The 26,713-nt window shown below is 41.9% G+C and overlaps 1 protein-coding gene and 1 pseudogene across 1 annotated transcript in view; one reads left to right on the top strand and one right to left on the bottom strand.

Annotated features, from left to right (window-relative positions):
• The window catches only part of CD55 (CD55 molecule (Cromer blood group)), a 39,271-nt gene extending 34,743 nt beyond the window's left edge, over positions 1 to 4,528 (top strand). Inside the window, exon 10 of the mRNA XM_046681402.1 lies at positions 4,134 to 4,528. Coding sequence (XP_046537358.1) covers positions 4,134 to 4,183 — 50 coding nt within the window. The 3' untranslated portion in view covers positions 4,184 to 4,528. The remainder of the gene's footprint in view (positions 1 to 4,133) is intronic.
• Positions 4,529 to 4,868: 340 nt separating this feature from the next.
• On the bottom strand, positions 4,869 to 24,678 carry LOC124249712 (neuroblastoma breakpoint family member 6-like; annotated as a pseudogene).
• Positions 24,679 to 26,713: the final 2,035 nt, after the last annotated feature.

The following is a 26,713-nucleotide window of genomic DNA, read 5'->3' as shown; positions in this document are numbered from 1 at the left end:
AGGCTACATCTCTCAGACTCTCTTGAAACTAGGAGACTGGAGGGAAATTGTGTCTACCATGTAAAAGCAGTCATATAATATTCAGAGATCAGAATTAAGGCATAGGCCAATTTCTTCCTGCTGCTTCTCCTTCTAAAAAGCTAAGATCAGATGTAGTAAATGTTTGTGGCCGTTTTCCACTTTCCTTTATCTAGTTATCAACATCATGAGATTAAAAATGCGTTGCAGAAGTAGTGGTGACAGTAGCAGCTTCCTGACCTCCAGATCGTGATTTCAGTGATGCGGCCTTGAAATCAATAGTCCAAAAGTGACTTCTAGCCTTCTCAGCTCTTTCTTTTAAAGAAATTTGGAGGGATTTCTGTTTTCTGCACTGAAATGTGGCTAATTCAATGCTCCACAAGTCTTAAGGTTTTATTTTAATCTGTTTCTTTCCCTTTGCCATGAAGTATTGCCTTCTGATTCACTAAGTCTCTCTTAAACTGTGTCCCCATAGAGGTGATATTATTACTTGAGATTGCAATTTGAAATGACTACATTGTTCATTTCCAAGATTTCTAGTTGTTTTTTATCTGACAGTTTTTGCTTCATATCCGCCTGTTTTTGTTTAGTTCTTAGTGAATGTTTATCCTACATTAATTTCACAAACATACTTATTTGATGCCTTTATTATAGTTTTCTATTAAAACGAATTTCATCCATGGTGAATTCCTGTCTAAATGTTGATTTTTATTGGCCATCTCTTTTGACATTACATTTTTTCACACGTTTTACACTTGTGATTTGCAATTTTTTTAAATCATCTGTCAATCTACCAGAAAGAAGGGAATTCTCCCTCTAAATTTCTGAGCACTGTTTTTTCAAGGCTAAAATACATTTATTATTTTTTTCCTTTTTAGTTGAAGTTCACAGAATGTATTAAACCTTAAAATACAATTTATAAAGGTTGCTGGATAAGTTGAAACAACAACAAATTCTGCATATCACAGCATATCCAATGTGTTTTTAGATAAATACTAAATTTGATAGGTTTTACCAAGCACATATTTTATAAATACTGTACTTTTAAAGTTAAAGTTTTATTTTGAGATAATTGTAGATTTACAAGTTATTCTAAGCAATAACCCAGAGAGGTCTTATGTTCCCTTTACTCATTTTCCTCCAATGGTCATATCTTGCGTTACTACTGTACAATATCACAACCAGGATATTGACATACAATCCACACATCTTATCTAGATTCCTCAGTTTTACTTGTACTCATTTGTGTGTATATTTATTTAGTTCTGTGCAACTTTGTTACATGCAGGTTCATATCTCCAACATCATAGTCAAGATAGAGCAGAGTTTCACCACCACAATGATCTCTCCTGTTGCCCTTTTGTAATCATACCCACCTCCCTCCTGCTACCCGTTTCTGGCTCCTCATCCCTGATCCCTGGCAACCACTAATCTATCTTTCTTTTCTTATTTTTGTTTTTATTTTTTTGAGGAAGATTAACCCTGAGCTAACATCTGCCGCCAATCCTCCTCTTCTTGCTGAGGAAGAGTGGCCCTGAGCTACCAGCTGTGCCCAGCTTCCTCTATTTTATATGTGGGACACCCACCACGGCATGGCTTGATAAGCAGTGCATATGTTGGCTCCCGGGATCCAAACTAGCGAACCCTGGGCCACCAAAGCAGAACGCACGAATTTAACTGCTATGCCACCAGGCAGGCCCCCTAATCTTTTTCATTCTATAAGTTTGTCATTTCAAGAATGTTATATGATGGAGTCATACAGTATGTAACTCTTTGAGATTGGCTATTTCATCTGAGCACTTTCTAGAACTGTAGTCATTATGTTCGAATAGTATTTCTACCACCTCGGGAAGCACGCAGCATTAATCTCTGTACTGTTCTTGACAAGGGGGTCAGCCTGAATTTAATCATGAGCAAATGGTCAGACAACTACATAATGCAGACCATTGAGCCAGACAACTGTCCCGACCTCTACAAACATGTCAATGTCACACTACCAAAAACAATCACGAAAGGCGAGGAGATGTTTTTGGATCAAAAGCACTAAAGAAATTTAGTAACACAACCTTTTCAGTCCTTTGAAACTCCAAATATCTCTTCTCCTTTTTGTCATCTTATTTGTGGTGACATTAACTGTTTGAAGAAAGACAGGCAAGTTGTCTTGTTCAATGGTTTAAATTCTGCACTCATCTCATAACTACCTCATGATTTAATTTAGGCTAAACGTTTTCAGCGAGAACACTGCATAGTTAACTGTGTCTTCCTACTACAGCCCATCTGGTGGCAAAGAATGCCCAGTTTGTCATGTTGTCTGCTGCCAGTTGCTCCTGATTGCGGTGCTGTACAAGATGGGAACTGAGAGCAGCAAGGGTTAAGGTCTCTCATAACCGTGTGCCAATCTAGGCAGTGGTCTCCTTAGTGATTTATCACAATTGGAGGCTGAAGGACTGGGATTTCTCCCCTCAAACCAGGCTTTGGAGTAAAAATTGTGGAGAGTGCTTTGTGGTTGTTATGTTGATTCTCAGCAAAGGATCTCTTCAGTGTTCTGTTTGGGCTTTAACTTGATTTGCTGGTTGAGACTTTTCCCATCAATGATGAAACCACATCAATGATGCAGTTTCTTTCAAATCAGCAAAATCGTCTCTTAGTTTCAGAGTTCTTGGTATCTGAGAGAGAAGAAAATCCAGTGTGAGTCTTTGTCAGGTCCCATTGATAGCTGAGCCTGGAGGGATGGCTATGTGGTGACAGAGGCCAGCAGGATGCTGAGCTCCTGTTGAGGGGAGGAGCTGAAGGAGGAGCACAGGCTGCTGAAGGGGAAAGTGAGAGCCACAAGGTAGAAGAAACACCTCCCTGCACTTCCATCCAGGCTGTGGTGCAGCATCGAGGGACACCCTGTCCTCACCCCACCAGGAGCCTGGTGACATCCCAGCTCAGAGCGGCTGCAGAGCCTTAGCCAGAGCCCTACCAGCCTTTCCTCAGCAGCCACTTCACTCCTGAAGCCCCTCAGTCTGGAGCAAAGTGATGGCTTTCCCACACCTCCCAGGGAGAGATGTGCTTAGCATCCATCGTGCACATTTGGAAACAGACTGCTGTCAGAAGTAGAGGACCCTTGGCAGAGAAACATCTGCTCTTTAACTCTATGTCGCTGTCCTCTGAGGAGGAGTGGCAGGTTATGGGAGAGCCCTAGAATGTGAGAACAACAGGGACCTCAGAATATATCCGAATCCAGTTCCACGTTTTACAGATGAGGAGGTGTGGTGCCAAAGGGCTAAGGACTAACTAAAGCCAAATGCCCTTTTATTGACGACCCTGAACTGAAAGCCAGGCCTCAGGCCCTTTCTGTACATTTGGGGAAAGGTGAGAGGAAAGGCTTCAATCTGGAGGTGTTCAGGCACAGAGGCTGTTAGGTCATCTTAGGTGGAAAGGAATAGGGTTTTACAGAGAAATTCCTCTCCCATGAGACTGGGGAAAGACCCTCCAAAAGGAGAAACTCAAAATGGAATTAGCAAAAAGAGAGCAAGGAGTGTAACTAGGGCCCCACTCATTTTCATCCCATGGGCACCAACATTCTCTGAAGGTAAATTCACTCCAGGATACGTCTTACGGCATTTGTAGGAATATTCTCAATAGGTAGACCCACAAAACTCTGAAACGGAAATGAAAAGCATTAGTTTTAGTTATCCTAGATTTTCAACAATTCTTTCCAAACTTCCCCTAAAAAAAATCTCTTTTCATATTGTGTGCCAGGGTAAAGAAAGCCATGAAAAGGAATAAACGAAGGAGAACAAGACCCAAGAGTCTTTATTTGGATTTTGCATAAGGAGAAAATTTGATAAAAAATAATTTTTTCCGATCCGCAGTCTGAACCTATTAGTGGGCTGTGAAATCAATTCAGCGAATAGCGGACTGCAGGTTTCATTTTCAAAGTAGAAAAGAAAGAATTCAATTCCATTACTTGTAATAGGAGAGGTATTAGTTTTTATACACTGGGTTTCTATGTAATATTATTTCTTACTGTATCTTGTACTATAAAAATTGCGAGAAACTTTGATCTGAATGGAGAGAGCATGTGTCTAACCCATCCGTCTATCTTTTTCCTCTTCTGTTTTCTCCAGGCTGTACAGAGTTCTGTGGAGAGAGGAACGCTGCTTCCATCCCTGGCTGATATTCAGCTTTTCTGTGAAGTAGCCACACACATAGGAAACTTGAGTACTGATGACTGAGATCCTACCAGATCCATAGTCTTTCTAATTCCTACATGCATCTTAGTGGAGCTTTTTAAGATACTGATACCCAAATCCCACCCCAGAACAATTAAATCAGAATCTCAAGGTAGTGGGTCAAGGCATTCATGTCAGTTCATAGCTCTCTCAGTGTTTATTTTATGATAGCATGATTTACATCCTTTAAAATTACTCACTAAACCTCCCCTATTTCACACCATTCCTTTTTCTTCTCATCTTTTCCACTATGAGTTTCTTTCTACTGTTCCTAAAGATTTCGGTCTTCCATCTGACAAACTCAGATAAATCACTTTCCTTCTCAACTGGATTTGTATTCTTGTGTATCTCCCTGGGTCTTCTTAAAGCTGGCCCACAGCCCAGTGGCACAGGCACTAAGTTCCCACTTTCTGCTTCAGTGGCCCAGGGCTCACCAGTTCAGATCCCAGGTGCAGACCTACACACTGCTTGTCAAGCCATGCTGTGGTAGGCATCCCACATATAAAATAGAGGAAGATGGGCATGGATGTCAGCTCAGGGCCAGTCTTCCTGAGCAAAAAGAGGAGAATTGGTGGTAGATGTTAGCTCAGGGCTACTCTTCCACAAAAAATTAATTAAAAAAAAAAAAAAGCTGGCCCAAAGTTATTTCACTACAATGCTCTCCTATATTTCCTGGTCTCAGATACAGCTCAGTTCATTGTTCTAGATTCTTCACTGAATCTCTAGAACTGGTAATGGGAGTGACAAAGAGAGATCTGAATGCCTAAGTGTCTCATGCTCTATGCATTTATGAAACCTGGCCTCTGCGTCTACTTTTAGACAATGTCCCTTTAGGGTACCATCCACTGTCCTCCACGTAATGCCAGCTCCAATGAGGCCCTGAGGTGGGGACACTGAGTCCCTGGAAGCTGCATCCAGATTAGCACAGGCCTGCTCATCTGGGGCTGAGGAGACACATGACTCCAGGCCAGTCCAGCTCTCCCACCTGTGACCCTGGTTGTCATTTAGTTTCTGTCATCTGGGCTCTTTCTCCTCAGTTTTAACAATTCCTGCTCACTTGGAGAAGCCCAGGGTTAAGGGATGTCCCAGGTTGGGTTCCCTAGAACACCCAGGAGGAAGACCCATGAAGATTCATTAAGACAACGCTCCCAGAAGAAAGAGGCAGTGGAGTTGGGGAAGCTGGGAGGGGAAGGCAAAGAAATCCAGAAAGTGTGCGATTTCAGGCAAAGTGCTGTGTATTCAGTGGCTTACATGATGCTTTTGTGTTGAGGAAGAACTTGGGGCCAGGCTTCCCCATGGCTAAGAGGAAAGGTGAAAGGGAATATCAGGACAGGAGCAGTGGGAATACAGCAGAGCTCAGAGAGAGAACAGGAGATGGAGACGGAAGGGCCCGGCAGGGTGGCAGCACCCATGGAAAACAGAAAGGCCAGACAGAGGTCACATCAGCTGTTGAAGTGAACAAATGAGGAAGAGAAAAATTAGTGTGAAACTGAGCTAGAATCTTAGCTAGAGAGCAATAAGGAATAAGTGCATCTAAGAGCATCAATGTGATTACCTCAGCACCCTAAGCTGAAGGCCGGGGAAATTGCATGTTAGTCTCCACTTGCTGAATAGCAGCTTTCCTTTGACAATCTTCTGTTTCAGGGCACTTAAGGCATTAATGTGGCCAATGACTTGATACCCATGCTTGCTGGCAGCCAAGCCATCAAGAGCATCACCCTCCAGCTTGGCAGGGTTCTTCATTCTGAGAGAAACATCCAAACCCAAACTCTGAAAATAAAACCACAGCCAACAGGACCCATTGTCATTCATGATCTTCCTGTGACTTACTCCTCTACCCATGGGAGACATCGAATAAGCAAAGTGACCAGAACAAGAAAGGTCCTGAAAGTCCATGGGTGAGGTGAAGCCAACGGAGTCACTTTGATAGTTTCTTTTTTGTTGATCTTTCTCACACTACCCAGTAATGATACGATTGCCAGGAGGTGTGGGAGAGGCCCATCGCCTCCCCGCTGTCACCCTCTGACGACTAACAATGGACCAGAGCTTTGTATTCCCCTTTTCTCTCTCACCTTGGAAGAGCAGCCACTGGTTTCCAGAATCGTTGTTGGCTGCAATGCTCCAGATGGTGGAGGAAAGGCCAAGCCTGGCTTAGCTGTCACCACAATCCAACTGGTCCAGCTGAAGTGGCAGATCATTGGTAACCCAGGTGCTTGGCCGCAGCTGTGCTTGTGAAGCTTGCACCTCTGACATTTGGAAACTCAAAGGCCTCCTGGCTGGGAGCTGAAAGGAGAAGAGAGCTCAGTAGGACCACTCCAAGTTTTCCTTTACTAAGCCCTCTCAGAGCACCCATTTCTGATGTCCATGCCTCTCAGTGAAACAACCCAAAGACCCAGACGACAAAGGCAGACATCACGTCTATGAGGGAGATGTCACCTTTATGTGTGTGCCTGGGGATGCTGAGATGGCAGGTGCCAGGATGCAGTGTCCCTGAAGTGAAAAATCACTCACTTGAGTCCACATGGCTTTGGATGGGCAGATGAGGTCATACTTATTAATCTATTTTTATTAACTTAGTCGTATAGCCTAGAGAGAAGGTTCTAGAGAGGCCTTAGGACATGGAGGAGAAAGAGTTGTTGATGTGTACCCAGAAGAATAAAAGAACAGGGAAAGAAGTATGGCCTCAAGTCTTTAGGTTCCAGTAGAAAAGGGAGTTGAGAAACTGTAGAACATGGACCAAGTTATGAGAATTTTTGCAAAGTTCTGTGGCCTTTTGACCAGCCTTGTGTGTAATTTTTGACTGCCCTCCATCCACCCACACATATATATTCTATTGTCACACAAGGGTACCAGCAGCTACAGGAAATGGAGTAGAGCTCTGAGACCCTTATTGGAAACCTAGGGGCCAGAAGTGTTACAGAATCAGACTTTGTGGTTCTTCAAGGAGGTAACAGAATGCATAATCCTGACATCACACACCCCTCAGTGGGCTCTGAGCAGCTCTCCCTAACCAAACACATATACATTTCTGCTGTGAAATGAACACATACTCTCAGAAAGTTGGCTAACAAAGATTTCAGATAGCCTCAGGCCAGTCCAGGTCAGACTCAGGCAGGCTCCTTGCCCACAGGGCCTGCTCCACACTGCGATGGGCTCCCCTCTATACATCCTCATTCTCACCAAGATTTGTTTAATTTTTTCTTGAACGTGTCTTTGTTTATCTATTACCATTTAGTCTTCTAGATCACATACTCTATCTGACTCCCGTCATTGATTCTCCTTCTAGGAGAATCCTCCCAGATTCCTTCTAGGCGCTTTTCCTGATTCGATCCTCTCCTCACCAACAAATGTCTCACCCGTCTTATTCCCCCAAATCCTGTCCCATCCTGTGCCTGCTCTGCTGGGAGAACTTCCTCTCCCCTCTCTGCTACACTCTCTCAACTCCTCAGCTTCCTTTGCACTCCTTCCTTCTCTGTTCTGGTGCCTCTTTCTTCTCCAACACCACTTCCCACACCTCCAGTATACAAATCCTCCTTGAGTCAGCCCAGCCCCTCCCTGACCCCAGCCCTGTACCATGTGCCTCTTCTAGCTTCCAAGTCTTTTTCCACAAGCACTTCTCTCAGGCTGGTGTACCCTCCATATTTCCTCGATGTGTACTTTATTAATCATCATAATTTAGGACATTTAATAAGATTTTATGATGGGCTGTGATTTATGATTTGGCTAAAGAGTAAACTTTCTTAAATTAACAAATCTGGTTGGTAAAAGGATTGTCAAAACCAGTGATAAATAAATGAAAAGTGACAGGATATATTGGAGTATATGAGGAAACTATTTGGTTTAAAACTGATCCAGCCTGACCTGGTTTTTCCAAAAGGGCCTGATGTGGCCTGTTGAGCATGCATTGTACATCTGCTTTAAATATTTACTATTCTATAAATACAATAAAAATGCCCTTAAAGATAAGGATGTAACTTCCCACATATCGGCATTTCTTTAAAGATAAGCCTTTCCCGAAAGTAAGAATTAATTACTGACCTGCTGTGCTCACCTTGTGACCACGGACCTGCGGTATTCACCAAATTGCTGTGCCAGCAAAGCACTCTCATGACTATTATTAAAGGGACATTTCAGAGCCTGCCCAGTGGTGTAGTGGTTAAGTTTTCCTGCTCTGCTTTGGTGGCCCAGGGTTTGTAGATTCAGATCCTGGGTGCGGACCTAGTACTGCTCATCAAGCCATGCTGTGGTGGCATCCCACATTAAATGGAGGAACATTGGCACAGATGTTAACTCAATGACAATCTTCCTCAAGCAAAAAGAGGAAGATTGGCAACAGATGTTAGCTCAGGGCCAATCTTCCTCACAAAAGGAAAAAAAAAGGGAATATTTCTATCATATTTGATATATGCTCTTTGTTCCGAGACAGTATATAACCACTCTGTGCACTCCACTTCTTTTGAGTGCTCCCTCCTTTGTGAAAGGACTCTCTCCTGGGCATATGGTCTCCAGGTTTGGCTCATAATAAACTCACCCCAATTTTGATTTATAGATTGGCTATGGATTATTTGTGTTGACATTTCTTGGCATAGTCTCAGCAGGATTTCAGAGAAACTTGCCAGAGACCACCTGGAATCTACACTGAACTAGTGTTCTGAGCCCATCTGGATCACTGCATTTTTCAGGTGACCCTGGTGAGTTTTCCTGAAACCCAGACCTCCTTATTTTAAGCCGATGGTCCCGAGAATAGATGAGCTGGGTTTTTTGGGGTTTTTTTTTTTTTTTGAGAAAAGATTAGCCCTGAGCTAACTGCTGCCAATCCTCCTCTTTTTGCTGAGGAAGACTGGCCCTGAGCTAACATCCATGCCCATCTTCTTCTACTTTATATGTGGGATGCCTACCACAGCATGGCGTGCCAAGTGGTGCCATGTCCACACCCGGAATTCAAACCAGCGAACCCTGGCCACTGAAGCAGAACGTGTGCACTTAACCACTGTGCCACTGGGCTGGCCCTTAGATGAGCTGTTTCAAACCTTAAGATTAGATGTCTTAAAGGGTTATCAGTACATACTCTAGGCAAGAGGAACCTAGGTGGGGAATTCCTAGGAAAGAGAAATCCAGGAGGATTTTCCTAGGCCAGCGGAGCCTAGGGGGAACTTTGGAGTGAATGAGGTGGGCTGACCTTTTTGATTTGGCTTTAAATTGGAAAGAATTGTGTTGACAGAGTCTGAACAAACCACTTGATAGTCAAATGAGCGTCTGAACTTGTTCGGCTCCAAAGAGAAGGGATACCAGCTCCTCCCAGCTGAAAGGCATTCTCAGGTGACTGAAAACCTTGTGAGAGTGTCAGAGGATTAATCCTCATGACAGGTAGCCATCTCATAGGGAACTCCACTATCATCACATTAATTAATTAAAAGGCTTGTCAGGGGAAGCACATATGAGGGTTGGTTGCCCACGCACTCCAAACCCCCACAGTAGTATTAGACTGCCAGCAGGAGAAACCGAGGCACATAAGAGAGTGTTTATGACCTTTCTTTAGGGAGTAACACTCATAAGCAGCACATTTCTGATCCACTCCACTGTCCCTAGAAATTGTTCAGACTTTATAGTAAAATGCAACTAGAAGAAAAACAGGAAATTGAGCTTCTAAAAGCCAACCAGTTCCCAGATGGGAAGCCTCCCCCTGGAACTCCAGCTGGCTTCATGCTGAAATTTGCAAGTGCTAAAGGAAATGGGGATAACTGTAAATGGCTGGCAAGATAACCTGGGATAATTTAAAACTACAGTGGCCACTGTAGGGCTCCTTTTTAAGAGGCAGGGAATAGAGACATTTTTAAGGAGTTGAGCTTACCACCTTCTGGCATAATTGCTCAAACTAAAAGTTCCAGAAGCTGTAAAGATTTATAGAGAACCAAAAAAAAAAAAAAAAAAAAAGGAAAAATCTTATCAAGCTTATTTTATGTCCTGAGGGCTTAGCTTAATAATCGTCAGGTTGGGGTCCCAAAATATGGTCTGACAAAAATCTGGTTGCACCCTATTTTTCAATCAGAGATGGTCAGACAGAAATTCAAGTTGCATTCCATTGAAGGCTGAGGGTCCTACGAAACTGCTGCCAGCCTCAGGTAAGTTACATTGACTACCTCAGGATGTGTGTCTTTGGCATGAGGATTTTTTGGGCTGGTTGTTTTTTTAAAAAAACTACAGGCATGAGAGCAGCTCTGAAAACCAAGTAGAAGTTACGCTTTGTAAGAGACTTTTACATTTGTAAGGGAAATCTCCATTTGTAAAGGTGTCTCCCTCTCTGTACCAGGAAGTGGGGAATGATCTTGTCTCTAGAAACTCTTATCAATGTGGAAGGTGAGGACTTAAATCTGCATAATAACCTTATTCTTGTTTACTGTGCTTTTTCTTGTACTTTCTCAAAACTGATTCTCCCCACCCCCACCAGCCTCCTTTGTCTTGCACTGAAGGGTGTGTTTAAGGTGGCGACCTTGGCCATTCTGGCAAGTTACTCAGTTTCCTGGGTTTCTCCCATGTATACGTGTTATTAAACTTTGTTTGATTTTCTCCTGTTATTCTGTCTCATGTCAATTCAATTCTTAGACCAGCCAGAAGGACCTAGAATGTAGAGGAATTGTCTTCCTCCCCTATGGTTTGATGACTTGGATAGGATAAAACTTCTCTGGCTGGATGTTGCTTGCTCCTACACTACTGTAGCTGAGAGATCCTGGACTCCTGACAAGAGCCGGCAGGAAGTAAGAGTTCTTCCCACATCACCCTCCCAGATCTCTGCCTGCAGGGCCCAATGAAGCAAGAGTAGTGAGGTTTTTTCCTTTTCTAAATTTAGATTAGCAGGAGAAAATATTGGTGAAACTAGCTCCCTGGACCCAGTAACCCTGGAAAATTTGGTTTGAATACTCATTGGCTTATTGATCCTTTTCCTCCCAGAGATGGTCACTATTTTCCCTTGTTCTGTCTTTGTGTCATTTGTCATAGAAAGGGAAAAAAAAGACATTGGGCAAGATGCAGGCATCTATAAGCCTGTTGTCTGGGAATATGCATATAAGGTGAAAGCTGTTGCTAAGGGCATCTTGGAAGCCAAAAAGGCCACAAATTTGGTGGGCATGGGTCAAGCAGTTAAGAGCCGTTAGGGCACTCACCACCTCAAGAAGACTCCCATGATAGGATAAGTTGATCCTGGAATGGAGTAAATGACACAGGTCCCCCACCAATGTCAAGAAAATGTCCATGCAACAAGGTATCTGTAAGGCACACATGATCCCCAACCTGGCTGCACCTCCCTCCTGGATATTAATTTGGCTCCAAGAGACCCAAGACTTTGCTAAAGCTGCTAATGTGCATATAAGATGAGATTTTTTTCTTTTGTCTTGTTCTACATCATGAGAGTTGCTTTGTGACCTTTTTGGTCTCCACCATCCAGAGGATGCATGTAACTGGCATGCATCTTGGTGGCCAGACAAAGACTGGGTTTCTGAGATACACTCCTCTGTCTGGCTATGCCATTTCTCAGGGGAGTTTATTATAAGGGGTCCCAGTTGCTTTCATAAGGGGCCTTTGTCATCACAACCTTTGTTACTTGTACTGCTTGTGCATCGAAGGCATTTGCTTTCTTAGACTATTTTTGGGAGTGAATTTTCTGGATCTTGTGAGGACTGCTTCTTTTGCATTCTCTTTTTGGGATGCCTCTTGTGTCCATGATTAAGCTGTAAAGGCTTATTGGTTTGAGTTGCTATTAAGATCCTACTTGTCAATGTGGCCAGATGATGGATCACTTAAATTGGAAAAACTTCTAGATTGGAAAACAAAATTTTCTTTTGAGAGCTCTCATCATAATTATTTCATTGGTGCCTATGAAAAGTCCAAATTAAAAAAGAAATACAAAATAATAATAATAATATTGACTAGCCTTAATACCCTGACTCAAGGTACTAATACTTGAGAAAATGTAAAAGTATAAGTGTGGCTAAGACAATAAGGGCTAAAATGTTTGAGCTAATTTTTATAAAGAGGTTATATAAATTTTGCCTAAATGTATTATATTTGGCTGGGAATGCTTCTCCTATCCAATATTATAAGACCTATTGATAATGTCCTAATGAAAGCCCTATGATTAGAGGTATAAAAGTTGATGGAATTCAGATGAAATTTTGTGGGAAAATTGATACATTGACAGGCTTTATATGAACTTATTGCATCTCTTTTGCATGATTGTATTGTAAATTGTATTGTGGGGGTAGACGTTGTGCCTCAGTGGGGAAGATTTCCCCTGCCTGATTATAAGACAGTATATAAATCTGCCCTTCAGACAATGTTAATTAAACATTCTAAAGGGAAGTCAATAGAGGTTGCCTGAGCCCACATAGCATGAGATAAAAACTAGAGGCTAATATCAGGTGCTAATAAAAGAGATAATAAAAGTTCCTCCCAAGGTAAACTGATCTAAGGTCAAATTGTACACTTAGAAAGAGGGCCTTTGTTAAATGCTTTGTGCAGACTTTTAAAGGTATGGTATATTTCCTAGTTTTAAAACAATAGCTGTGAAGTCTTTGTGTATGTGTGTCTATATGTATGTTATATATGTGTAATATTTTTCCTGTGGATGGTATGGCCAAAATTAAGAACTTTTTAGTTGGCTCAAAGTAAGCACTTACATAAATTATTTCTAAAAGTAATAGAAATTAACCGAAAAGTTTTTCAAGTTAACATGATATGAAATAATCTTTGGTAAACAAAAGCTTATTTAAGTTTGTTGGTTTGATTAAAATAGGGACGTCCTGAAAATTATCAACATTGGATATGATGCAGACATGCAGCCTGATTTTACCAGTCAAATAAGCTCATGTTACCCCTGATACAAATTTGTCAGCAAAATAATAGCTTTAAATAATAGCTGATTTTGTCTAATGTCTCATGAAGTTTCTGTAGTTAATCTAAACTAATTGTTGGGAACAGATAATTTAGACATAAATGAGAAGCTTCTATAAATACACTTTTAGCACTAATTATAGCTTATGACACATGTATTTAAAATAGCTTCCAAAATCTCTTTGGTAACATGAAACTTTGAAGTTTTGCTAGGTTGATTTAAATGATAAAAATTCATTGAGTATCTAGATCATTTCCAAGTAAGATAAAATACTGAAACATTGTTGCTAAACATGTCTAAGTTTATCTACTTTTGGCTGCTTATTACAGAGAAACCAAAAGACATTTGGGTCTATTAGTAAATACGTCTTGTATTTTATTAAAGGATTGTACTATGAAGCAGCATGTTTCTAGAAATTATTAAAAGTGTTTATAAACTTGCCAAGCCACAAAGTGCTAATGTAAAAGACAGTTTATGATTTCTTATTTCTTGGTTTTCACTAAAATTAAAGTCTGAAAGGATTAGGAATTTTAATTAATATATGTAATTAAAACTACTAAAAATTAATAAGGAAAACATCTTTGTATACAAGGAAAGTAAGATGTGTGTTTTCAGTAAAGAAGATATGAAGAATGGAAATATTTTTGTTTTGTTAAGAAAGATAAATTTGTCCCAAAGTACTAGAAGGAGAAAAAAGGTGGCATGGGGCAAATTCTGAATGTAAAAAGGAAGTTACAGAATGTTTGTAGAAAAAGAACCTTCAGGAAAGAGTTTTATGCGTGGTCAAGTTGGCTATGATTGAAGTAAATCTAATTAAGTAAATAAGATTTAATATCAGAAGAAAGCTGGTGCAAAATTAGAATTTGGCTTTCTCTCTTAAAAAGATAATTTTCTTGAACTTTTGGTCTGCTTTTGATAAAGATATTAGGAAAAGTTTTCTTTACTTTTGAATAAGTCTACCTAAAAGATAGAAAATCTATGTTTTGTTAAAATAATTTCCTATGTTCAAAAAGACTGAGGTCTCTCTATTAAGATTTTTCTTGACTGCTTCTGTTGTCACCTTGATTGAATGGATAACTAAGCATTGTTTCCTATTTGACCAAGTATTTTAAAACCTTTTGATATTTTTTACAAGCTTCCCCCAAAATTAAGATCCTAAAAGAAGTCTTTCTTTTGACCTGGAAAAAAAAATTGTTTTTCTTTGAGAATTTTCCAAAGGTTCCTGGGACTTCTCAGAGAAATTTGTTCTCCCTATAAAGGGGGAGATATTGTAATAATTAGGCTTGTTTAGTATGCTAAATTGCATGGGAAGCATTTTCAAGTGAGTGATGATAAATCGCCTTAGTTATATAGCATAGGTAAATATTACTCATTATCTTAACCCTACCACCTTGTTTCCAGCACCAGAGGAAGAGAGCGACCATGACTGCATTCTATTGTCTAATTTGGTTTGCAGATGGGTCTTACTTAAATGATAAGCAAGGACACTATCAAGCTGGATATGCTGTTCAGCCTTGAGAATGCCCACTACTTTCTATTAACTCTGCTAAGCTAGTAAAATATCTCCTTCTACAGGCTCAAGAAATTGCCATGGAGGAAGAGAGACAAAGGTGGCAATAAAAGGGGGAATTTTGGATAACACTACACAGATGTGTTTTGGGTCTGATAATGAACCATAGTGCCTTTTGGAGCACAATTGCCACTGCTCTAGCATTTATACCAATTATGACCCAATGGGCACCTGAAAAGATGATTTCATGGGGAAAACAATACTTTTGGATACTTTTTCCCACAGTGGCTCATAAAACCTATACTCATTGTGCTATATGCCCAAAATTTAATCTAGGGAAACTATTCCATGGGTCACAAGGCCACTTTCCCCTTTCTAAGGGACCCTTGGAGACACGGCAATTGGACTTTGTCCAAATGCCACCACCTCAAGGATATAAATATATCTTGTAATGATCTGTATGTTCTTACATTGGGTTGAGGCCATTCCTTGCAGAAGAGTGATGGCTTTAGGTAAATTGCTATTGGAAAGGATAATTGCTGTTTGAGAAATTCCTACCAAGTTACACAGTGACTGGGGAACTCATTTCACTGTACAAATAATTAAATCTATTTGTAATATTTGGCCAATAATGCAGCATTTCTACTGCACTTACCATCCCCAACTCTCAGAATTCATGGAAAGAACTAATGGTACAATCAAAACTCAATTGGCAAAACTTTCAAAAGCATTTAATCTCTCATGGCCAAAAGCTCTTCTGCTAGTGCTCCTCAATCTCAGATCTACACCCTTTGATAAATATTGGCTGTCCCCTTTCGAGATAATAACTGTACAGCTTATGCAATTAGATGAAGGAATGCATGAACCAACTTTGCTTAAAGGAGATATCTTAATTATTGTCAAAGTCTCATTGAGACACTTAAAAAAAAGGAAAGATTGGTAGCTTATTCTTTTCCCATTGAGCTCCTGGGAGACAAAGACCTTTAGAATCATGGACTTCCAACTGGAGATTTTATTTATTAGAAAAGACACCAGATAAAAGACTCTTTGAAGCCCTATTAGAAAGGACCATACCAGATACTTTTAACCAATTCATGCGCTGCAGAACCAAAAGTTATAGACTCATGGATTCACATTTCTCATTTTTTTTAAAAAAGACTTCTCTGCCTAAGTGGGTTTCAGTTCCTATTTCTGATACCCAAATTCAACTGACCAATGCAAATACCTCCAAACCAGGATGAGAAGAAGACAGCATCTGAGTCCCAAGACTCTGGACTAGCCCTGTATTCCCAACCTTATATCTCCACATTTAAAGCTTTGTAATACTTAAACCATATACCTATTTTATAAATGTTCCATTTAAGGTTTTCAGAATACTATCATACTTAAAGAAAGTGACTGATTTGGAACAGACTAGCTTCAAAGACCAGGCAATGATTGGGTGGGTCCTAATGGAACTCAGTGGTTATGTGGAACAAATCACTGGCCTTGGCTACTCCCTGGCCATCTAAAACACTGCACCCTGAGCTTCCCTTGGGTGCAGGAAAGGATTCACACCGAGCTAACACTTGTTGCCAATCTTCCTCTCTTTAAGGCGAGAGAGGTTCCTTCAGCATTCCACTGGTGTGGCCACCTAGGGGATATATTTGTTCCTTCCTTGGGACTAGAAGATGTCATCTCACATGTAGAAGTCCTGACTAAATTTACTCAACAAGCACTTTACAACAGTCAAGCAGGAATAGCCTTATTAAATACTGAATTCTCTTTAATGAGAAAGGCTGTCCCTCAAAATAAAATGGCCTTAGATTATTTAATTGCACCTCAAGTTGATACATGTAGTCATTCAAACTGAATGCTGTGTTTTTATGCCTGATGAATCTTCCAATGTGTCATCTCTACTAACACACATAAAAATCAGGTGAATGTTGAGGCCAGCCCAGTGACTTAGTGGTTAAGTTTGGCATGCTCAGGTTCAGTGGCCCAGGTTTATGAGTTTGGATCCCAGGTGTGGACCTAAATGATTCATCAAGCCATGCTGTGGCAGCGACCCACATACAAAATAGAGGGAAGACAGGCACAGATGTGAGCTCAGAGCCACTCTTCCTCACCAAAAAAACAAAAGAGCTGAATGTCTTAAATGAATCTTTTGTAATTGCAAACAATGTAAATATAAGGAGTCATAGAAAAGTACATGTAGGGCCCAGCCCAGTGGCATAGTGGTTAAGTTTGCATTCTCTGCTTCAGCGGCCCAGGGTTCATGGGTTTGGATACCAGGCCTGGACCTACACACTGCTCATCAAGCCATGCTGTGGCAGCATCCCATATGCAAAAAATAGAGCAAGATTGGTAAAGATGTTAGCTCAGCAACAATCTTCCTCAAGCAAAAAGAGGAAGATTGGTAATAGACGTGAGCTCAGGGCCAATCTTCCTCACCAAAAAAAAAAAAAAGAAAGAAAGAAAGAAAGAAAGAAAAACACATGTTGGGGCATGATACGGATTTTCTTACTAGTCACTTTCTTTTCCAATGAAAACTGAAGGGTATTGAGGTGAGAAGAGACATTTCATCCAAATGAGGAGGTCCCACAGGTACCTTCCCTGTTTGTGCTACAGAGGTGGGTTGAGTTTGTCATGCCTGCCTTAGGTTCAGTTATCTGAAGTGGGGCTAGAGTGATATGGGCATGTCCTGGGGACAAGTAATAAAGCATACCCCCTTGAATCACCTGATATTTGTTTTTCAAACTGAATACTGGATCCTCATTCAATTCATTTTTTCTCCCTGCATAGCCATAGATGTGGAGTACAAAGAATATGGGTTCTACTTTGGAATTCAGTTGACGTTTTATCACATTGACAAGAGAGTACTCACTGTTAACATCTAGAACAAAATGGACTTCTAGCTTCTCAAATGAGCACACTATGGTGCTCTTATATGACCAGGCCAAGAACAACTGAATAAGTCCAATAGAATCCACCCATTGAGTCCTGTGGAATGGCACGCTCTGCCATCTGTAGCAGCTCCTTGCTGAGCCTGTCAGGGTAGGGACGACTTATAATTAACCCAAGAGTGATATGAAATCATTGCTTCCTATCTGGTTTTGGTGTAAGGCATCAGGTAGTGGTCAAGAAAGCAAAGGAGCTAACCTATTAAAAAGGGAAAAGTCTTTTATTTTTTTGTGGTACAGAGTGTGTTTGTCACAGTGCAGGAGATGGAAATGACAGTAGGTGCACAGTACACTGGCCAAATAACAAGGTGATGAGGAAAGAGACTGAATTATCTCTGTATGGTTCAGTCATGACTCATAACATACAGAATCGTGTATCACCAGCTTTTGGTCTTTCATTTAAATTGCATTGAGTTTTCCATGTAGTGACCAAATGCATATAACTTTTGGGACACTCTAGTATCCTTGAACTCTCGTGCCATCAAGCCCTCTTTCTCTCATTATTATGGCATGATATAATGTTATTGTGTACTTATTACATTTCTAAAAACAAGATACATGCAAACATGCTAATGCCAGACAGGTAGAAAGCAGATATGCCTTGCACTCTCTAAACCACACAGGAGAGAACAAACGAGTGTAGGAAAACATTGTGACTTATTAGTTCACCCTGGTAAACTGACCGTGGGTTGGTAAACTTCAGAAGTTAATAAGAAATGGGAAACAATACAAGTACCACAATGAAAACAGAAAACATTATGAAAAAGGATAATTCACGGGTGGCAGAATGAATGATATAGTTATATCCAGAACTTTCTGCTTTCCTCTGGATCTGTGGTCTGCAGATGTCACCATGAAATGAAAACCCACAATTATTCAGAGTTACTTGCAGGCAATTGGCTCTTATCCTTTCACCCCCTCATGGTCATTTCAGTTTTCTGCAAATAAATTAAGAGAAGGACTGTTGCATTAAGCAAATCCCCCTTCACAAGTGCTCAATTCTGTCTCCAATCCTAGCACAGGAACATAAATATATGCAGGATAATTACACATACTGTGTGAAAAATATTCCAGGAGGCCTTAGGTAGGGTCTTGTAGGAAGTCACTGGACTGGCTTTCTTTAGCCATTGGACAAATCTCCCTGATGTGATGGTCATCATCACAGTATCTTATGTCCTGAATGTGCAAATAGTTAAACATATCCTTTTTTCCAGAGATCCTGGGGGAACTACCTAGCTGCTTTCTAGAGGGTTTGTCATCGGAAATGCCGTTTGTTAATAGTTAGAGGAATTATACATTGAGATTAGACTGATGAGTAAAATCTACACACCATCATTTCAAAAGAATCTTCAGTGCTCTAAAGAAACAGTGGCCATTCATGGAGTAGGGAAGTCCCAGGGCCCTGCTTGCTTCAAAGAAACAGACAAATTATGACAGTGATGCTTATGTCTCGTTCTTAGATGACTTCTGAGATGAGATAAGGTAAGACAAGTGAAAAGAGCTAGACTTGATTGAGAGAAGTGAACCAAGGTAGTGACATCTCCAAAGATGTAGATAAGGCTGCCAACAGACTTGGACAGACATAGAAACTCAAGGGACATGGTTCAGGAGTTAAAATCAGAGCATTGCATGTGCAAGAAGAGATTCATCAAAATTAGGAGGTTCTGAAAGTCACCTTCTGTGCCCAAGTTATAGAGGTATATCTTAGTCTGGCAGGACTGCCCTGGGTCCAGTAACTTCCCAGTGGGACAAACATGAAAGAAGTGTGGCCTTAGACTAGGAATTGAACAAAATTCACCGACTCATGGAATGCTTTATCTCAAACTCAATCCTAGAGCCTGGTTCAAACCAGTATTTAAGTATAAGGTCTGCTGATGGGGATTACATCTCACAGTCTAGACAGGTTGTGGGGAACAAGGAATGTGGAGGCTACCCGGGAGACAAGTTGGAGATTCACCCCCATTTGAATGAGAGAATTCACAGGCTATATCCAGAGCAGAACTGACTTCCTGTTCATCAAATGCCAATTTGCCATCACTGTAAGGCTGGTAGCAGGCATACTACTCTTGGCAAATTGAGGAGTCAAAACACATTCATCTTCTGAGTCCTGCCGGACTTCCTTCTTTTCAACCTCCTGCAGCTCCATGCTGGGCCAGGTGGGATAGGGATGACAGAAGATTAAACTAGGAGGATCAGACACCATGGAATCTTAGCTGGTTTTGATGGGAGGTATAGGAAGTGGTCACAGAAAGCAAAGGTGGAGCTCCCTTTAAGAGGGAAGCAACCATCCTCCTATGTGAGGAAGAGAAAGTGGTGGGGAGTGAGAGAGACCCAGCACAGGTGCTGAGTGCACTGGCCACATAACCACCAATGAGAAATGAGACTCAACCACCCCAGTATAGTACAGTCACAACAGGAAGCACAAATGGAGAACCACACCAGGTGCTACCACAACATGCCTCATCACGCTGAATTTAACATAGGATGCAAGTGAATACAGCTCTTGAGGCATTGTAGACTCCCAGAGATGGTGTGCCTTCTAGGCTTCTTTCTCTTACTTGTCACATGACAAGTAAATTTTTTTGTCTCAGTTCCTTTCATGTTTAATTTTGCTAGTTACTTCTTTCCTAATTCCCTTGCTAGTCAGCTTCCTACCAAGAACCTAAGACCACTTATAGGAAGCAGATATGCATCTCATCCTGATGTCCAGTTCCAGGAGAGAATAGGTATTTTCTGTGTGTGCAGGAAATCTTAAGGCTGGTGAGTTCACCTTGGGTCATACATACATACAGAGACAACAGACACCCAAGTTAATAGGACCATTTCATTGTTGGCTGAGTGAATTAAATCAATAGAATCTACAGCTTTGCTTCTCCTTGCATCTGGCATCTGTGACTCTCTTGACCTCACTTACTATTCTTTCTGAGACCTTCTCCATATTTTACCCACCCATTATCAGCTCCAGATTATTCAATGTTACCTGTACCCACAGGTACGCACACTGAGAGTCTCTTGTGCTTGTTCATTTTCCTCATCTTCACGATTTTCTGCAAATAAATTCAGAAATGTCCAGTTGGCTATTTCCCACTTCACCCACTATAAACACAGTGGCTTCAATGGCCAGAGAGACATAAATATCTATGCTTAAGGTAGTATGGTCCTGAGGTCCTAATGAATTGTCTTTAAAGGATTGCCCTAGCATGGATTTCTGATCCATCAGGCAGTGTGTCTCTGATCTGGTGGATCACCATCATGGCATGCTCTGCCTGAAACTGGGCAAAAGTTTAAACTGTCTTTTTTTCTCATTTCACTGGATACATGTCCAGCCTTCATCTTGACACTTCTACTGTGTCCTCCATTCTGTCACAAATCCTGCCAAAGGTACAGACTCTATGTCCCTTCACAGCTCTCACATAGAATCGCCTTCTTTCTCGAAGGAGAGGAAAAACAACCGTGGTCCACATCCCTCATCTGGGGATTTCATGGACCCTCCAAATTGGCTTCTGTATGTCATCAAGGGAAATTCTTTCTGTGGAAAGTTCTCTAGTCTAACAACTTTCCCACTACCAACTTGTCCAACTGCACACAGTGAGGGCCTTTCTTTTTTCTGAAGCACATTCATAAATATTACCACATTTGATGACTACAGCTACCATGAATGGATTATTGGATCCATTTTACAGGTGAGGAGATCGATATGGAAGAAGGAAAAATCAATCTCTTGCCCACTGTCAGTAAAGTCAGCACTCAGGCTGGAGGCTGGGAAAGTCCATGTTTAGTCCAGGGCTCTTTTCGCTCTAATAAGCTGCCTCCTGTCATGTGCTCCTTTCTGTCCTCTAACAGTAGGCAGATATTGCCTCCTGCCCTAAAGGTCACAGTCCCTCAGGAAGGAAGTAGACACTTGGACCACTATGAGCTCCACCCTGTATATTTCTCCTCTCCGCTCCCACCTTGCCAGTCCTGTTCCTATTATGGCCCCAAGTGCGAGTGCAAACCAGGACAGTTTGCCAAAATATTTTGAGGGGAGGTGTGGAAGGTCTCATGAGCCAGGCACCTTGGAGAGCAGCTCAGTGCACTCAGGGCCTGTGGCCACCTTACCAAGGCACTTGGCCAGTCTGCATCCCTCAGCCAGTTGTTCTGGGAAGCCCTGCCCCTGGTGGTGGTCAGGGTCATCGCGTGTGAGGAGGTCGCTGAGGTGCTGATTGAGCAGGGCTCACACTGCTCTCCCTTCCTGTAACTTGTGCTATAAATGAGTCAGCTGCTGCTCCTGATCTTGAATTAGGATATTGTATTCCCTAAGGTGGGACAGAAGAGAAAATTTGAGAGTCCAAAGGGATGAGTGATAGATTCTAAAGATTTTCAAGAATGCTGGAAAGAACACGAGAATGACAGGGTCAAGGAGACAGCATTCTTCTGAAGGAAAAAATGACAAACTGTAGAGAGTCAGGAGGTGATTGTGATTAAAGGCGAATGAAGTGATGATGGTGCAACACTGTGAATGTACCAAATGCCACTGAATTCTTCACTTGAATTGGTGAGTTTCATGTTATGTGAATTTCAGCTTAATAATTTATATTTCTGAAAAAGAATGAGTGATCCTCTGAATAAATGGAGTCCATAATTTTCCAATTACTTTTCTCTAATTGTTTTATAAATATTTGTGCGCATGTGCCTGACATGTACATTTCTGCCTTCTCCTGGCCCAAAGTTGCTCCTCGCCCTACTTCAGAGATTCCTACACCTTCCTGCCAGCCTCCTCCCACATAGCCTCCTTACCTGAGCTTCTCAGCCAGAATTGACCTCTCTGCTAGCTTCCCTCCTCAAAATTTAGCTTGTCCCCCAGCATGGATTCAATGATGTCTTTGCACTCTCCACACTCTGAGAAAAGACAGAGAGCCCTGCCTCAGTGGAAAGCTGGCCATGCTGCTGTGGTCACTGCCTTCCAGGGAGGAGGCAGGGTCCATCCCTAGGACAGACATAACCCCAGTACCAGGCTCTACGCTGGGATTTCCATATCTTATTCCTCAGCCTCCCAACTACTAATGGCATTGAGTTACTTCCCATTTTAAAGCTGAGGAAAGAGAAGCTCTAAGGCACAGAAAGTAACTAGACAGATTAACTCGTATTTGGCCAGGTCAGAGTTCATATTCCCTGAGACTGACCCCAAGTCAAGGAAAATTTTACCAAGCCTTGCAGCCTCTTAAGTGAATGCTAAGCAGGCACATGGAGTAGCGATTGTCTGTGTGCTTGGGAAGGTCCTGTGGACTATACCGACTGTTGGTTCCCTTGAGCTCAGAAATCCAAGGTCAAGTACATCAAAGATAAAAAATTCGATGTGGATCAATTCTGTAAAACATAATGCATTAGACCCCAAATTCCTGAAGGGAATATGCACAGATACTAATAAAGTTTGTGCTAAATTAAAAGCAGTGGAAGGAGGAACTAATAAATATTGTTTACTCTGTGCCAGGAACTGTTCTAGGAGCTTTACAGAAATAACTCATGTGATTCATTGCAAAAACTCAAAGAAGTAGGTACTATGAGAGCACCACCTTAGCAAAGGAGGACACTGGGGCACAGAAAGACACACAACTTGGATCTGAGCCCAGGAAGACCGGCCCAGAGTCCATGCTCTTCACCACTGCGCCATGTTACCTCGACACCAAGGTCTTAAGTGGTATCTTTCTTCTTCATCATTTCCAAAATTCTTTTCCTACATTTATGCTATGATTACAAGGAAAGATTTAAATAAAACTTAGTTTGTCCTTTCCTGAAAGCTCATCTCTTCATTTTCTTAAATGGTATTCTTCAATTTTTACTCTTCTCTGTGTCAGTCGTTTTTAATTACCACCCCTCACCACCACCACCACCATGGCTCATTGTAAAACAATCATAAGAAAATGACACAAATTCAGGCTCCGAGTCGTCAAGACTCCTTTTAATCACTCTATTGTGCATGTGCCTCCATTCTCACGATTCGTCACCACAGCATTCTCTTACTGAACAGGCAATCAAGCTCCAATTGTGAGGCTGACTGTGAAAGGGAAGGACATGCCACACACACTGGCTTGGGATTTTCCTGGGGCTGGTAGTCTCCCCGACTTATCCTCAGTTTCACTTTGGCCTTGTCTCATAGCCCAGACTCCCAGGGTCACCTTGGCCTACTGGCCCTGAAGCCAGCATCCTGTATCCCCAAAGGTTCACCAGCTAAGAGAGAGACAGACGGCATTGTACAGGATCTCTAATTTCCACAGAAACACCCTCAACCTCACCACAGATGTCAAATGGCTTCCTTGGACTCAGGAAGAAGAGTTTGTGTCCTGGAAGCAAGGCTTCCCTCTCACCAGGGTATTCCCTATCTTGATGCTGTCACTCATGGATACCACAGTTTAAGTGAGGAGCAGACTCATCCTTAAGCTCCTTCAAAGCAGGTACTATCACCTGTTTTCCCCAGTGTGGACTATCATCCCATTTCCTCAGTGTGACTAGCACAGGGCTTTACCAATGGGACCTCAGAGAAGCTTGAATTGATGGAGTTCACTAGTCCCAGACACTGAGGCCAATAGCGACACAGGATCTGACACAGTACAGAGAGGATGCTGAGAGAAACAGTTTAGCCCTTTCCTGAGAGGAACAGGCAGTTGTGTGGCAGCACCAGGAATCAACATCTGGGACTTTAACTCTAATCACACCCTACACCTCACTGCAAACCTGAAAACGTTGCGAAACTCTTTGTGCCTTAGTTTCTCTATCTCCAGAAAACTGAGGGTAAAATACCCACTTCTACCTTTCCTGGATTGTGGTCAGAATGAAATTTATTTTGACAAGGGGAATAGAAGATCAAGTCTGGAGAGTTTTCAGTTCCTTAGAGGGATGGCAGTGATCATTTATCCCTTTGGTGGCCATGACCCTGTAGGACTTAGTGTATTTCTGCAGCTTGGTGGCCAGGGAGTAGGCAGTAGCTTAGGATACAAGGAATTTCTCCGTGAGGTCTTGGAAGTCCTACTTGCTTTTTGCCAGCTGGGGTGGCAATTCCTGATTGATTTCATGGGTGGTCATTTCTGCTCTCAGATCAGGCAAAGCACTAAGACATACTGCCATGGTGACATGTGGCAGAAGAGGTAGAGCCAGGGACTGGGTAGAGAAATCCAAACATGTTAACAGGTTAAAAACAAGTGTAATAAAATAGCTGTCATCAGCCAGAGGAGTGATGATGCAGGAATTCTTAACTTACTGTTGGGAACGACTTGATCAATACCTCACAATACTTGACAGTCCATAACTGCAAAAACAAGGGTCAAGATGCCAGAGCTCAGAGCTGAAGGCACTGCCTGTAGCTCAGAGTCAGACAGGAGTAATGGAGAGAGGACCCGGTGTTCCAGTTAACAGTCTGGAGTTGCAATAACAGAATTGGAAGGTGGGGGGTGTCAAGGAATCTTAGGAGCCCATGCCTTCCTGTTGCCTAGGCCAGGCTGATACACAAGGCTGCCTGGTCTCTTCCGAAGGTGATTACCCCTCAGCAGCCACTCTGAGTAGTTGTCTGCCCTTGTGCTGATACCACTGATCTATCTCTTTCCAAAATGTATCTAATAATAATTCTCACTGTTCATTCTTGCGCGTATACAAAAACATCAAGGCAGAAATAATTTCCCAGGAAGCGTTATTTTCTTAAGGGTTGTCATGAAGTCACCCTACCTTCTCTTTAAATTAAAACAGATCTCAAGGCTTTTACACTCGTGAAAGATGTCAAACTTTTAGACTCTCGTAATGTTCTTCTCTGGGTCTTCCCACTTGTTTCTATATCCATTAAAAAGCGTAGGACAAAAAGCAGAGTATAATACTAAGTGAATGAATAATTATTTTTTAAAAAATGTTTTCTATCCTGACTCTCCCAATGTGCTTCTTCCTCCATCCTTGTGTTACATTGGCTTCTTATCCCTCACTGGGACAGCACGTTGGCATTTCATTAAACAAGTCAAGTGTGACATCTCTACTTCCTAAACTCCTCTATGTGTGGGTTGTTTTTTGGTTGTTTTTTTAAATGTCACTAAACAGTACATTTCATACTTGTCAATTACGGATATCATTCTAGTCCCACAAGAGCTCTTTCCAAGCTGTCAAAATTTTATATATATATTCTTGAATACATGTAGTAACCATCTATTTTGGAAAGACTTGCAAACCTGATGATATCTCTTTATGTTTATTCAGTCCACCGACATGTTGAACAGACAGGATCGAGAGCAGTTTATATGGAACATTGCTTGATAGATCTCTCTGATGCCATTGACCTGTGGCTGTACTCCTCTAACAGAACATGGTACGTTCAAGCCCATGGGTCAGGGACGGTTGATGATCCACAGTGTATGTGTGCAGTGGGGTTTGGAGACATAGAAGCTGAGGTTGAGAAGAGAGGGTCAGGCAGGCAGGAGAAAGTGATGCCCTGAACCCCCTCTCACTTTTTTGGCATCCATTCCCACCCAGGTCTTATGAGTCTGAGACTTGGGAGACCGCTCTAGCACTGGTCTCCAGTTTAGCTGCTGGACTTGCCTGAGTTGAGGGAGCAACAGGTGTGACCCTGTACCACTGAGCATTTCAGTTAAGGTAAAGGACAGAGGACTGCATCAACAACTTTTGAAGCTTATCTTCTCCCCTTCCCATGCCATCCTCCTGTGGCACTGTGTAATGATATTGGTATGTGAGATCCATCAAAAGCTTTAAAGAAATGTATTTTCTGGTGTGTGTGGGACCTGATATTCTGTGGGAGAAAGAAAAATTTGTCAAATTCCTTCACTTTAAAAATAATAAGGGGGCCAGCCCTGTGGCGTAGTGGTAGTTCGGCAGGCTCCACTTTGGCAGCCCAGGTTCGCTTCCCAGGCACGGACCTGTACCACTCATTGGCAGCCATGCTGTGGCAGTGACCCTCACCCAAAATAGAAGGAGATTGGCACAGATGTTAGTTCAGGGCAAATCTTCCTCAGAAAAAAAAAAGGAAAAGAAAGAAGAATGATGAAACTGAAGCCTCACAAAAGTAACATGACTTGCTTGAAGTCACTCAGGGATGAGTTTTTTGCAGTGCTAATTAAAATATCATAATAAAAGTACCAGTTCATTGAGTGATATTGTGCCAGGCATT

This window comes from Equus quagga, chromosome 13 (genome assembly GCF_021613505.1).
Source record: "Equus quagga isolate Etosha38 chromosome 13, UCLA_HA_Equagga_1.0, whole genome shotgun sequence".
NCBI classification, from domain to species: domain Eukaryota; kingdom Metazoa; phylum Chordata; class Mammalia; order Perissodactyla; family Equidae; genus Equus; species Equus quagga.
Note: the sequence above shows the minus strand (reverse complement) of the source record. Positions and strands in the feature narration are given on the sequence as shown.